General features: G+C 40.4%; 1 protein-coding gene across 2 annotated transcripts in view; it reads left to right on the forward strand.

Moving 5' to 3' along the window:
- Window positions 1–206: 206 nt before the first annotated feature.
- IFT88 (intraflagellar transport 88) overlaps window positions 207–14,421 on the forward strand; it is a 45,117-nt gene continuing 30,902 nt past the window's right edge. The window contains exons 1-14 of one of the 2 annotated variants that reach the window (XM_015429486.1): window positions 207–440; window positions 2,161–2,256; window positions 2,594–2,656; window positions 3,839–3,895; window positions 4,795–4,848; window positions 6,351–6,414; window positions 6,505–6,574; window positions 8,751–8,841; window positions 9,644–9,748; window positions 9,865–9,967; window positions 11,332–11,446; window positions 12,058–12,289; window positions 13,356–13,426; window positions 13,922–14,008. In XM_015429486.1, coding sequence (XP_015284972.1) covers window positions 2,167–2,256; window positions 2,594–2,656; window positions 3,839–3,895; window positions 4,795–4,848; window positions 6,351–6,414; window positions 6,505–6,574; window positions 8,751–8,841; window positions 9,644–9,748; window positions 9,865–9,967; window positions 11,332–11,446; window positions 12,058–12,289; window positions 13,356–13,426; window positions 13,922–14,008 — 1,202 coding nt within the window. In that variant the 5' untranslated portion in view covers window positions 207–440; window positions 2,161–2,166. Of the gene's footprint in view, window positions 441–2,150; window positions 2,257–2,593; window positions 2,657–3,838; window positions 3,896–4,794; window positions 4,849–6,350; window positions 6,415–6,504; window positions 6,575–8,750; window positions 8,842–9,643; window positions 9,749–9,864; window positions 9,968–11,331; window positions 11,447–12,057; window positions 12,290–13,355; window positions 13,427–13,921; window positions 14,009–14,421 lie in introns of both variants that reach the window. The other variant, XM_015429487.1, reaches the window with a different exon arrangement.

Here is a 14,421-nt window from a genome sequence, read left to right on the forward strand (position 1 = left end):
GCCTCCTCCATCCTCCCTTCTGTTGGTCAAAGCGCAAATCCTACTTAAATGCGCCGAGCACAGGACGTGACGACACAGACTACGGGCATTGGCTTCGGCGCGTGGCACTACGCATGTCTCTCTTTTTCCTCAGTGAAGCGTCCTCGTCTCCTAGCAACCCGAAGAGGTGCATTATGGGCTTCGGTGTGTTGGGGCCTGCCGCTTGTTGCTCCCCAGTACACCGTGATCGGCCAAGAAGCCGTATTAGCTCGCCCTGCTCGGAGGAAGCTGACGAAGGGAAGCTAAGTTAAAGGAGGGGAACGCGTTCCTGTTATGCTCGTTATTTATTAATTTTTTTAAACAGATGTTCAGAAGGTTTTCAGTAGCTCCCACTCTTCACGCGTGGTAGATGATTTGGGTCACTGGCTGCAGCTTCAGGGAACAGCTCGCCTTTCGCTGAAGTAAGCACATAAACTCAAAAGAGCCGAAACATCAGCAGTCGTTGGGGGCGGGGGTGTTGCTGGGGTTCAAGTGCCTTAGTGGGTATACCTTTGTCCCTTAAGAAATTCAGGTAGGGGTTGGTTGGGTGGCTGCCTGGCTGACTGGTTGAAACAATTGCAATAGTTTTGGCAAGAATAATAATCTCTGCGGTTCTGTTATCATGATTTTTGTAAAGCGTGCAAGAAATCGGTAGCCTTAATGGTACGGCAGCTGTTATACAGGGAAAAAAGTATGTGCCAAGGCACCTGCTTGCTGTCTGAGGTAATATGTTTGGGCAGATTTCTCTGGTTCCTGTACTGGAAATACACAAGGGATTATTGAGGGAAAAGAGACAAGAATGCAGTTTCCTTACTGTCGGCGAAACTTGGCCACTGGTGGAGATATTTTCTATTTAGGCATTTGTAGCCTGTTTTTCTTGTCTGTTAAATGTGGGTTGCTGTGTTTGTGTATTTCTATGTAGGCTTTTGTAGCACCAGATTTTACTATATGTGTAACAGTGTTTTATTGCACTTAATTTTTAAACTTGTTGTTAGCCACCCTGAGCCATTGGGTAGGGCAGCATAGAAATCTCAAAAATAAATAAATAAAATAAAAACAGCTTACAAAATAAAGATTTAAATAATCAGATGGGAAAACCAAACACACAGGATAGCTGAACACAGAAAGAAAACATATATAAAATGTTCCATTGCTGGTATTGGACACCAGATAGAATTGCAAAATGTGTCCCAAAAGAACTGTTGGAAATGTAAGAGTAATGTAGGAACGTTTATGCACATGTGGTGGAACTGTGGTATTATGCAAAAATTTTGGAAAATGGTTCAACAAATGATATGTGAAATAATGAAGGTAAATTTAAATTTGGTACCGGAAATATATTTGTTAAATATTATCCCGGATAACTTTGATCAAAATGATAAATATCTATTAACGTATATCTTAACATCCTCAAGAATTATGGTAGCAAAATATTGGAAAACAGATAAATTACCCTCTAGGAAAGAAATAGCAAAAAAATTACTAGAGGCAGCGGAACTAGATAAACTAACAATGTTATTACGTGGAAAAGAAGAAGTAGTATTTCAAAATAAATGGTCAAGAATGTATGAATGGTGGAAAAAATTCACTATGTACAAGTCCTCGAAAATGTGACAGCGAAGGTATAAAATGCTTGTGGCTGTATAATATAAAACTTAATAAACAATATATATATTTTTTAAAGGATAGCTGAACACAGCAGAGCAGAAGTGTCCATGTCCACTACTGATCTCAAGGATTTCCACTTCCCCTTATCTAACAGATTGTTAGCACTTTCCTTGGTAATCATTTACCTGGGGGGGAAAGAAAGCAGGAAAGAATGGCTGTTCCTCAGATCCCAGAGATGATCAGTGCTGCTGATTATGCATTCACTGGGTGCAGGAAGAAAAAAGCACTGTGCAGCTGTGGACCATTTTAGCATTCTTCTGCACTCAAGACATCTGGATTGTGGCATTTGTGTTCATGAATACTCCTCAAAGCTTTAGATTTTCTAAAAGGAAATTTCAGAGAGAATTTTTTCATCCTTATAGCCAGGATGAACAGTCACTGCAGAACGTTTGTATTGTTAATTTAGTTAAACTCACACATTTACCAGTTGCTGTAGTTAAGAGTCCTAATTTTAATGCAATCAGTCTTTCATAGGTTACAATGATGAAAAATGTCCATCTGGCACCTGAAGTAGATGAAGATGATCTTTATTCTGGCTACAATGACTATAACCCTACCTTTGACACAGAGGTAAAAATATGATGATTCCCAGTTTGTATTAGAATACCTTTGTATTGGAATACCTTTGCTAGAATAACAAAGGGATGGTTAGCAGTGGTCTAACAACCACTGTCTTGCATATAAGCAAAAATAAAAATATACAGAACAACTGGAATGTGTGCCATCTCTTTAAAAAGAAGGTATATAAATAATGTAGCAATGCAAATGGACAGATACAAGAAATAAAAAATCTTTAATAATATTTTTAAAAGCTATTGAATTGCTTGGTTGTGTAACTTAGCTGTATAGGCAAACGATATGAACTGTAAAGTTAATTATCTACATTTTGTTTCCTGTTTACATTTAGGATTTAGAGAATGATCCGGCTTTTCAACGGGCTGTGAAAACTAGCCATGGTAGAAGACCTCCAGTAAGTAAAATAAAAATAAATAAATGCAGTCAAATTTCAGTTGAGAGATGCATAAGTCTAATTCATTGCAACACTTTCAGGCCTGTTTTAAATGTGTCACATGAATACATGAAGCTGGCTTATATTGAATCAGACCCTTGGCCTGTCAAGATCAGTGTTGTCTAGTCAGACTGGCAGCAGGTCTCAGGCAGAGACCTTTCATATCACCTACTGCCTGGTCCTTTTAACTGGAGATGCCAGGGATTGAACCTGAGGCCTTTTGCATGCCAAGCAGCTGCTCTAATGCTGAGTCACAGCCCCCACACCTGTCATTTATTCATATGTAAAGTCATTGAGTTTAATGAAACTTACATTTCATGCTTCGGACATGGAGCCTTTGCTTTTTTTTAACCAGTAGGAGAAATATATGTGATATCACATCTTTCAAAATATATGGCTATTCCCATGTTGTAGTCCTCCATCAGGATTTTTACATTTTTCTCTTCTACATTCATACTCCCGAGATGATTCAGAATTGTCTCCCCTAAGCTGACTGTCATTCTCACTTATGCCACAGAGGGTTCTGCTCAGAAAATCATTCTAAGTTTCTAGAAAAGCAGCAAGGACAATGACAATGTTTACTAATCAGAAGCCAAGAGATGGTGACTACACAGTGCTAGACACTTGAATATCCATCTGACTGTGACCTATGTAATAAAGCATTGTCAACACTGAATAGCTGCAGTTTAGGCTGGAGCTGAAGTCTCTTCCAGGCCCAGACATATGAGAGTGTGTGACTGGCAATTTTGGAGTTAAAACCTGTGACCTGATATATTGAAAGTACATACCTTTTTATTCAGCTAGAGGTGCTTATGCATAAGTATTGGCATCTGATCAAGCATATTGTAATTCCGTGTTCTCCCTAGTCTACCTGGCAGTAGACGTAACTTCTGAAAGATGTTTCTTCCCTGTGAAAAGTAACCGGCAGTCTTGTCTGACCTCTGGGAGTCTGGTGGAGGCACATCTTCTTGCTCCCAGATGAGGTTTGGGCAAATAAGTATGGGATGGTGATAATTAAATCCATTTTGAATGTTGTCATTAATAAAGTAAAAATGTGATTTTATAAGTCAGTATACAGTTCAGTGTAGTTTTCTATAGGGATTAATGCTAATAATTATTGACACAGAATACTTTTCTTACAAGCTTACAGCCAAAGTTCCAGGCACATCAATTTCACGACCGTTAGCTACTGGATACGGGGTAGGTTTTTATTACGTGCTTAACTTGCAGTCTTCCTTAACCCTACAGAAATTAGGGTATTTCTTTAAATCAGTATTTTTTTCCAGTGATCCATACACATTTCTGCTTAAGGTTGAATTTAGGGGCCCCAAGTGAATGATGCATTCATGGAGCAGAGCAGATTATGTCTTCAACAAGACAACTGTTGTGAGCATTACTAGACATGGATACCTAACAAAGACACAAGAATTTCAGTAGCTCGCAGGCCGAATAATGCATCTGCAAGGCCATGTTCTTGCCCTTGTTGATATTTGTCCTACTTATAATTTGGTTTTCTTTGCTAATGTTGATTGGAATAGCTTTCCTACCTCAGATAACACAAATATGCAGCTGGGGTGGATGACACAAGGTGTAAAGGAAAGAAATTAAACTTAATTTTTGGCAGTTGGAAGGAGGAGGAAATGGAGTCTAAGGCAGTGAGGGAAAGCAGAAAGTTGAGGTCAGATTTAATTGTCTTTTAAAATTCTAAGGAGAGAGAGAGAGAAGCTAAGAGGCAGTAGGACTGGAGCCTGCACAGTTACTTCAGGGCAACAGAAATACTGATGGTGTACAGACAAACTGAACAGATGTGGCCCTTCCTATATTGAGAGAGATGCTGTTCTGTCTATGGTGCCATTTTAATGTTCATAACAATTGATGAATCCAAGATAGCCCTGTGTCCACTACAGTTTAGAAACCTGATCTCTGAAGTCACAGTTCCCACCCTTATTTCTGTAGATGCCAGGAAAATGCAGGAGTCTGCAGATGGTTTTAGAGCCATGATGTTTGCGTAATATTCCCTTGGTCCAGCCCTCTACCTCCCTGAGAAATAGAACCTGCAGTGATCACTGACTTCAAATATTTTTCTTATGTTGTAATAGTCAAAGGCAGGACTATCTTCATCAATGGGCAGACCACTGACAGCTGCTATACAGGTAATCTTGCTACATTTACTTATACTTTGCAAACAGCCATCAATATGAATGGCAATATAACAAGCAAGTCAAAAGACAGGCCAGAATGCAGGAGAGCTAATCTTAAATTTAAGTATTCAATACAAAGAATAGGAATGTGTTGTTTAAAGTTTCTGTCAAATTGAACAAAGAGTCCAGTGGCACCTGGAAGACCAATAAAGTTTTATTCAAGGTATGAGCTTTTGTCTGCATGCACACTTCCTCAGACACCATGAAATGGAAATAACAGCCATACATATAGAGGGTGGGCAGTAAATTAGCATACAAAATAATGAAGATGTTTTTAACAGATTAAAAGAATAACAGATTAAAAGAATAACAAGCTTAGTTACATGGCTATCACCTGTTTGGGTTCAGCTCATGGGGAAAAACTATCTTCAAAGTATCATTTTGAAAATGTATTTATTTACTTAGAAAATTGATGTGCTGCCTTTCTAGAGACCTCTCAAGGCAGAACACAACAAGAACAATACAATAAAACCAGATATTAGGGTAATTCTGATATCCTTTGCAATGGAAATATATCTAAAATTGTGAGTTTTAAAAGAAGCACTTATGTTCTGCTTATAATTTCTTTAAAACAATCTTCCATTAAGGGCTTACTGGTATAATGACTCATTCTGTTTTAGTCTTTCCTTCCTGTCATCTTCCACTCGTCGAAATTCTAGACTCTGAAATGATTTTTTAAAAAAGGAAATGAGTAATTATGCTTGATTTGGAACAGTTCCCATATTCATATGAAGAAGTCTCTAGATAATAGGAGTACTATCAGTGCAACCATTAGAATAGGTTTCCATTGAAGAGATCTGAGTAGGATTCTGAGGAGACCTGCTCTCTGTCTTTCCTTCAGAGATAAGGGGATGCTGCAGATGTAACACTCTTGGTCTCAAAACCATAGTTCACGAAGGTTGCAGTTGTAAGCCATCATGTAGAAGCAGCTTGCTGAAAATCAGTTGTAGCCTGCCTTTCTCCCCAGTGGGAACCCAGCACAGCTTACATCATTCTCCATGCCTCCATTTTATCCTTACGACAAGTCTGTGAGGTAGGCTAGGCTGAGAGAGTGTGACTGGCCCAAAGTCACCCAGTGAAATTGCATGGCATGAGTGGGGATTCGAACCTGGATTTCCCAGATACTAGTCTGACATTCTTAACCTCTACGCCACACTGGTGTGTATACGTGTGTGTGTGTGTATAATTATAATTTAATTCTCTATACTCGATCACCATCATAAAGTATTGGTAATGATCAGATTGTTTATATGAAACTGGTAATGATCAGATTGTTTATATGAAACTTTTTTGAAAGCCTATCCAGTGTATGTGTACATTTGATGCATTTTAGTAAAGGTTTATGCATTACATACATTTCTGATGTATGCCTTTGTTAAAGAACTTTGATGTCCGCATTATGATTTGTTTAAGTCCTTTGTTCTTCCATGACTGTTGTCTTCCTTTTTTTTAAGGATGGTGTTGCTCGACCTATGACCGCAGTGCAGGCAGCAGGCTACACTAAAGCCACTTCAAGAGGTACAGGTGTTTTTTGTTTTTTTTAAAAATCCTTTACTATAACAGGGAGTCATTTTGGTACAGTTTGTAATGCACTTTACTAATTTGTAGGTTCTGCCTTTGATCCTCTTGGTCAAGCAAGAGGTCCAGCTCCTCCATTAGAAATTAAAAATGAAGAGAGGTATGTGGCTATGTTTTGTTGCCATTTTCTTTTGTGATGAAAGCTGTTAGAACTTTTTTGTTGGGTGGGGAGGGGGAGACAAGCCTTTTCCTATGTAGCAATCCTGAGCATGTTTTTTCCAGCAGCATTTTAATAGTGTTATATCACTATATCGTTATACTAAAATATGCATCAGGTTCTCTGAGTCTCTAGCTTTCATTTTTTTGTAAAAAAACCTTATTTTGTTTTGGAGATATGCTTTTCACCATACATCTCCATAAGTAAAGAGGCTAGAGACTTACTTAAAAAAAAAGGTGGGAATTCAGAGAACCTGGTGCATATTTTGTTATAACCAGGGCTATTTTGGGGAAGGAACACACAGGAATGGAGTTCTGGCTGGCTTCAGAGTTGGCTGTGCCCAGTACAGCCAAAACCTCTGTGGCTACAGAGGGATGGCCTGGAGAGCGACTCCCCCCCCCCAGCGACTCCAAGGCGGGCGGGCCCCGGGGCCCAGTGGAAAAACGGGGAGCCATTTAAATGCCTCCCCGTGCCTTCCCTGGCCTGTCCAAGGGCCGGCTTGCCCAGGCTCCCTGCAGCTGCGAGGTGCCTGGGCAAGCCAAGGGAAGGCATGGGGTGTGGCCTAATATGCTAATGAGCTGTGCTGTCAGAGGTGTGGCCTAATATGCTAATGAGTTTCTGCTGTTGGGTGTGGCCTATTATGCTAATGAGTCCTTGCTGGGCTTTTTCTACCAAAAAGCCTTGGGTATAGCAATATAAAATTGCCAATGTAAAAAAGAAAAGAGGGGAGTGGGGAGAGGAAATGGCTGCTTTGGGTGAAATTGTTGCTTTGTAGGCAGGATCGGGAAAACCCAAACTTTGCACCAATATGACAGCCACCATGGTTTTGCTGCAATCTTTCCCAAAGCTTTGGAGCACAGCAGGTTTGAGGAAGATCAGACAAAATCCAGGGAAATGCGTAGAGGTGCAGGGATCCAGGGATATGCCTATAGGTACAGAAATACACGATACTCTAGAGAATCGGGGAAAACCCCACTTCCTAACAAAATTGAACTCTTGGCAAATAGCCTGTGAGGAAACCCCCCTATGTGTTTCTCCTGTCGCTACAGTGCTTTCAAATAATCCTTTTAAAGCAGAGGTCCCCAATGTCGTGCCCATGGGCACCATGGCGTCCGCGGACAACTTTTCTGGTGCCCACCAAGTTTTTTTAGGAAGTGGGTGTGGCCAGATGAGGCTTTTGCCCAGCAAGCTTCTGATTGACTAATGGAAATTTGATTGGCTGCACAGATTTTTTAAAATATTGCTTGGGTAGCAGCTGCCCCCACAGCACAAGGATCTACACTGTGTTACTGAATCTAAGTAGTGGCAGTCATTTGTGGTTGGTTCCGACACCTGGGGCAGCCACTTTGGGGCAGCCATTTTGTTGCTGAGCTCACCATGCTGTGTCGGAATTCCAAATGTGCCTGTAGGCTCAAAAAGGTTGGAGACTCCTGCTTTAAAGTGTCTGTGGTCCTTGTTTTCTCCAGTTTGGTGTAGTGGTTAAGTGTGCGGACTCTAATCTGGGAGAACCGGGTTTGATTCCCCACTCCTCCGCTTGCACCTGGCTGGATGACCTTGGGCAAGCCGTAGTTCTGATAAGAGCTCTTCTTGAAAAAGAGCAGTTTCTGTCACAGCTCTCTCAGCCCCACCTACCTCACAGGGTGTCTGTTGTGGGGAGGGGAAGGGAAAGGAGTTTGTAAGCCGCTCTGAGACTCCTTTGGGTAGTTAAGGGCGAGGTATAAATCCAGTCTCTTCTCTTCTCTTCTAATGTAGAAGACCCTACAGTCTTCTACTGGGTTTGCAGAATCCTGTATCCTAGCCCTGGCTGGCTTCTTTGTATGGATTTTTAATCTACATGAGATCCACCCATGGCTGTGGCGTATAAGAAAGTAATGTAAATATAGAGCGTGCTTCATACCTCTCAGTAAACAATTAAGCAGATGCAGTAACAAAATAATAACATCTGAAACTTTTCACAAAAATAGTTCTCCACCAAGTTACCATTTACAGTCCTCCTATTGCTTGGGAGTGGGACCTAAAGCTGGGATGGAAGATGACACTAGCAATAGAGCTGATATTTTTCTTTTGCCTTCCTATTTGTGAAAATATATGGTGATTCCATTATGTTTCCTAACTTTAGTCCAGAAGGAAAGATTAAACAACTGGAAAAAAAGGTGAATGAACTGGTAGAAGAAAGTTGCATTGCTCACAGCTGTGCAGACTTAAAGCTGGTAGGTCATAGGTTTCCATTTATAATTTATCTTTGCAATACAGAGTACGGCTCCTGTTGTAGTAGTTCTAAAACTTTCATGCTCAGTAGAATCGGACATGATGGTGACTATAGTGAAGCACTTTCCTGTGAAAACATTCTGCATGTACCCTTTCAGTTGTCAGTGTTTTAACCATGTGACTATGCCCACAAGCAGCACATCCACTGACTGGTGTGTGAAAAGGCTGACTTGCATCATATGCCTTTATACATAATGGAATGTATTTGGAACATAAAATTCTGCTCAGGACTACCTGGAATGCTTAGGAAATCTGGGAAGGCTCTGCATTCCACAGTCATTAGAAATATGGCAGGTGAGTGGATCACATGAGAGGTCCATCTCAGTGGTGATATCAGCTCTGGAAATTCCAGTCTTCAAAGACATATTTGGTTCATCCATTATGACTGTCAGAAAATGCTGAATTTTTTCCAGCAGACATGTGATCTGAGCTAGCTGATTCCATAGTGAATGTATTATGTCAGTGCTGAACTATGATTTCTGGTATGTATACTTCTGCAGGTTATCTCTTAGAGCTAGGTATTTATAATTATTTTTTATTATTTTGTATACTGTGATTGTAAATGACGATTTTACAGAAAGCTGCTTTGGAGATGTTTTTTTAAAATCCAAAGGATTTTGCTTTTATTTAGATTTTTATCCTCACCAGTTGGCTCTGGTTTTCTGAAAGTAATTTGTTTTTAATGCAGTGTTCTGTAAGGAAGGGCAGGAGGCAGCACTGAACTGTAATTTCCTTTCTTTCCAGGCTCTTGAAAAGGCAAAAGATGCTGGGAGAAAGGAAAGAGCATTGGTCAGGCAACGTGAACAGACTATGTCTCCTGCAAACATCAACCTAGATCTTACATACACTGTAAGTGGTGATTTATTTTATGAATTCAATTTTATCAGTTTCTTTGTGAAAACAGTATCTTAGAGTGGCTTGTTTTTTATCAGAGGGTCAAAATACTCTTGCTTCTGTTCTTGTAGGTGCTTTTCAATTTGGCCAGCCAGTATTCTGCTAATGAGATGTACGCAGAAGCACTGAACACTTATCAAGTCATAGTGAAAAATAAGATGTTTGTCAATGGAGGTAGGTTGCATTCACAAAGCCAAAGCATGTTAAACAGTTATTGGTAATATCATGGAAGTCTCACTTCCATGTCCTCAGTGTCTAGTAAAACAGTGAAAGTTGAGAATGGGCCCCATCTCATTACCCAAACCTGGACTGTGTTCTTTGAGTTTTATGGACTAATGCCATATACACTTGAAAAGATGGGAGTGCCAGGCAACCACATTTGTTAAGAAGACTTCATCAAACATAATTGCTTCTGTCTGTTAAATGGTGCCTTTCAGTTATTTTTTTCTGCTCTAGTCATTTAGTTCATCTGCTGCAAAAATAATACACAACTTTCCCCCTTTTCAAAGTAAGCTTTATTCCAAGTACAGATATATTTATTGATCATATTTTGGGGGAAATTCAGACACCATTTAAGATACCAGCTATATTCAAGTCCAGTAGCACTAGCACCTTAGAGACCAAGAAGATTTTCGGGGTAGGAGTTTCAAGTGTCAGAGCTTCGTTTGCCAGATACGATGGGAGCTTTGACTCTTGAAGGCTCATACTGTGAAACTCCTCTCTGAAGTGCTACCGGACGACTCTTGAAGGCTCATACTGTGAAACTCTTGTTGCTCTCCAAAGTGCTACCGGGCTCGAATGTAGCTTTCTACTCCAGACCAACATGGCTACCCTCTGAAACCATTTAGTAGAAGGAGCAAGCATCAGGATCACCTTCCCCAAGGCAGAAACTTCTGTTCCAGGGCGAGTGCCACATTGTTCTGAAGTTAGATTTGCCTTCACCTACTATCTTAACTGCAGTAGAAATCAAGAATTTTGGTAGTTCAGCTATTACTTCCCAGCCTGGGAAGGGTGTACACAGCCCAGAGGTCTGCAGTTAGTGCCGTCTAACCTTACCTGGTAGAAAGTGCTATATGAACCGAACCATAATGATGCAGACATTGCTGACACCACAGGCATTTCCCCAGTTATGTAATCATGTTGCCGAGAGACTATCCATGTATATCAATTGATGAAGAAAAACCGATTGCTTTTTCATACTGTGATGTGGCTACATAATTACCAGTGGAATCTCTGCGTCTGACAAAGTGGGCTTGACAGCTTACACCACAATCAGTTAGTTAGTCTTTAAGGTGCCCGGATTCTCCTTTGTTGTTTTGGCTCCAACAGACAAGCAGAGCTACCCCTCCAGACCTTACCAGAAACGTCTTTTCCCCCTTGGCTCAAGCCTCCTCCTCATTTGGAATGTTTCCCTTCTCCAGATTCTTCTGGGCTCATGGTCTTTCTACAAGGAAATGTTCAAAATTTGTAATCCAAATAAAATTACATGAGATACGCAGGGCCTGATCTAAATCTCATTCAGACTATTGTATCAATAGGCATGCTGAAGGTGAACATGGCAAATATTTATTTGAAACAGAGAAACTATTCGAAAGCTATAAAATTTTATCGGATGGCTCTAGATCAGATTCCCAGTGTCCATAAAGAGATGAGGTAAGTTCCAGCAGAAATGACTTTGATGTTTTGTGATAGAATTCCTTAAGGTTTACTTGCTTACTGAATTCAGAGGCTGAGAACTTCCCATGTAGGCAAGCTTTTGACTGCTTTTGCTGCTGTCTTGGGGCCAAACTAGATATGAGAGCATCAGCCACAGTTGTTGTCCACATGCCTCTCTATTCATACAGGAGGAAGGGGCCTAACTTTAACACCAAAAGAGATGTTAGATGAAAGGAGCCCTGACTTACACAATTCCACTGTCAAAGCTGGGCTGGGAGAAAAGTGCTTCAAACAATTGAGCATGGGGGAGAAAGACAGGAGAGGGTTTAGCTTCCTTCACACATGTACCCCTTAAGGTGGTAAATTAGATCTCTTCCCCTTGCTTGTTTTGTGTGAGAAGGGCAAAGGCTCATGAATGACAGTGCTTAGTGCTCGTTCTGTTGTTTGAAAATAATTTTGTTTTATTACAGTTGTATTGTGTTTCAACTTCATTATAAACATGGCTATTAGGTACAATATAAATGTTAAGTACTAACATGGCTATTAGGTACAATATAAATGTTTACAATGTAATGCAATAAGATTCTAATAATGGTTTGCTTAATTAGGATCAAAATAATGCAGAACATTGGAGTTGCATTTGTTAAAACTGGCCAATATACTGACGCCATCAGCTCCTTTGAGAACATCATGAGCACGTTGCCAAACCTTAAAGCGGGCTTCAATTTGATCCTTTGCTATTTTGCTACTGGAGACAGAGAACAAATGAAAAAAGCCTTCCATAAATTGATTTCGGTTCCACTGGAGATTGATGACGACGACAAGTATACATCAGCAAGCGTAAGTGTCAGCAAAGCAAAGTCTGTTGTTAGTGCAGAAGGTTGAAATGTTGAAGACAATGGGTTTTTGATAGTAAGCCATGGGGATAATGCACAGATGTGGGCCCATGACAGCAGATGCACGCTCTCTAAAGATTGCCATCCTTAAGCTGAAATCCTTTGAAGTCAGAAGGGTGTAGCTCTGCTTAGAAAGGTGTTGTAAAAGACAGAACTTGCATATACATTTTTTACCCCAAGATCCTGATAGACGTGAAATATGCAATATTGAGGCAGCTGTTTCTACCAGCTTTTATTTAGATGTACACTGCAAACTCATTGCTTTGTGTATTGTGAAATGAGCACAGTGTCACCTCTGTAATATTACAGATGTCATACGTGTGCATGCCTGAGCTGAAGTAGCTGGAAACTGCTTAAGTACAAAATGAGAAAGGCCATCAACCTGAGTGATGGCCTGCTCCTGTGAGCCACTGTGAGGATACAGCAATTGTCAGTCAGCTGTTATTTTTGTAGGGGAGCTGGGTCATGATCTCAGCCTAGTGCAGCACTAGCTTCTTGTGGTGCCCTAGAACAGTGTGCAAAAAATCCTACACAGATGTAGGATCTATAGAGGCTAGATGGCCATCTGACAGCACTGCTGACTCTGTGAACTTAGGCAGATCACGAAACGGGAGGGCAGGAAGGGTTGCCTCAGTGCTTAGTTCTTGTGGCCCTTTCTTACACGGCTGGGGAAATGCTAATCACCACTTTGGGATCAGGAAGCCATTTTTCCCCAGGCCACTTTGGCCAGGGATCCTGGAAGGTTCCCCCCACCCTCTTCTGGGCATAGAGCAAGGGTCACTGAGGGTGGGGGGGAGGTATTTGCAGATTTTCTGCATTGTGCAGGGGATTGGACTAGATGACCCAGGAAGTCCCTTTCAACTCTATAATTCTATGATTCTTTTTGGGCATCTCATAAAAGGACTATATTTTAAGAGCTTTTTTGCAAGTACAATGTACTCTGTGTGTGTGTGCGCAAATGTACAGCTTTCTATAATTTTAGTGAATATACATTTCTGTACCTTTTTCAGGATGATCCACATACAAACCTATTGATAGAAGCTATTAAGAATGATAGTTTAAGACAAATGGAGCGTGAGAGGTAAAATCATCCATCCCAAACTGTGTGATGTACAAAAAGTCTTGTTTTTTTTCTTGGTGTCTATTCAATAAACTGAATCATCTAGCTTGAAAAGACTAGTTAAGATAATGTTGAGCAGAACAAGGCATCTTCTTCCCTCCCTAGTTATGCTACAGATCCTAGTTAGACTCTAGCAGCCAAGGCATGCTTGCTGATTGACATGTTACAACCAGACTATGTTTGCTATGCTTTCTCTCCTTTTTTATGTTTCTGTGGCTCTTCTGGCAAATAAGCAGACTTGTTGCTGCTTCTTTTTAAAGCCTACGTGCTCTATATTGATTTGATATTTACTTGACTTCTTTTTGCCTAGATTAAGATCTCTGGAAGAGTGTTCTCATGGGAAGATGGAATTTTTAAAAAGTAGATGCTACTAATATTAATATCTCTTTAGCCTCACCCATAAATTGGCTGCTAGGGTGTTGTTTTTCCTGACATAATCTCTCTCTCTTTATTAAGGAAGTCTACAGCAGAAAGGTATATAATGACAGCCGCTAAACTAATTGCACCAGCGATTGAAACATCATTTGCTGTAGGCTATGACTGGTAGGTAGCATTTTTTTCTTTTTTTCTTTTTTTTTTAAACCCCCGAAGGGGTATTTTTATTGTTTTTCAATAGACAACAAAACTACACTTGAGTTGCTGTTCTCAGACCATTTACTTCTGTGGGATTGTTCTGGAGTAAGTGGTTAGAAAACTGCAGTTTGGGCAAGTCCATATCCGCTTATGTTACAGCACAAACCTTTAAAAATGTAAGACTCCTGAGAATTTAAAGTACAGATACTGTTTTAACTTTGCAATCAGATGGTTTTGTGATGGCCACAGGCATAGACAGCTTTAAAAGGAGATTCGACAGATTCATGGAGGATAGGTCTGTCAGTGGCTACTGAAGAAGAGAAGAGATTGAATTTATACCCCGCACTTCACTACCCAAAGGTGTCTCAGAGTGGCTTACAAAA

This window comes from Gekko japonicus, unplaced genomic scaffold (genome assembly GCF_001447785.1).
Source record: "Gekko japonicus isolate JY-2015 unplaced genomic scaffold, Gekko_japonicus_V1.1 scaffold237, whole genome shotgun sequence".
NCBI lineage: Eukaryota > Metazoa > Chordata > Lepidosauria > Squamata > Gekkonidae > Gekko > Gekko japonicus.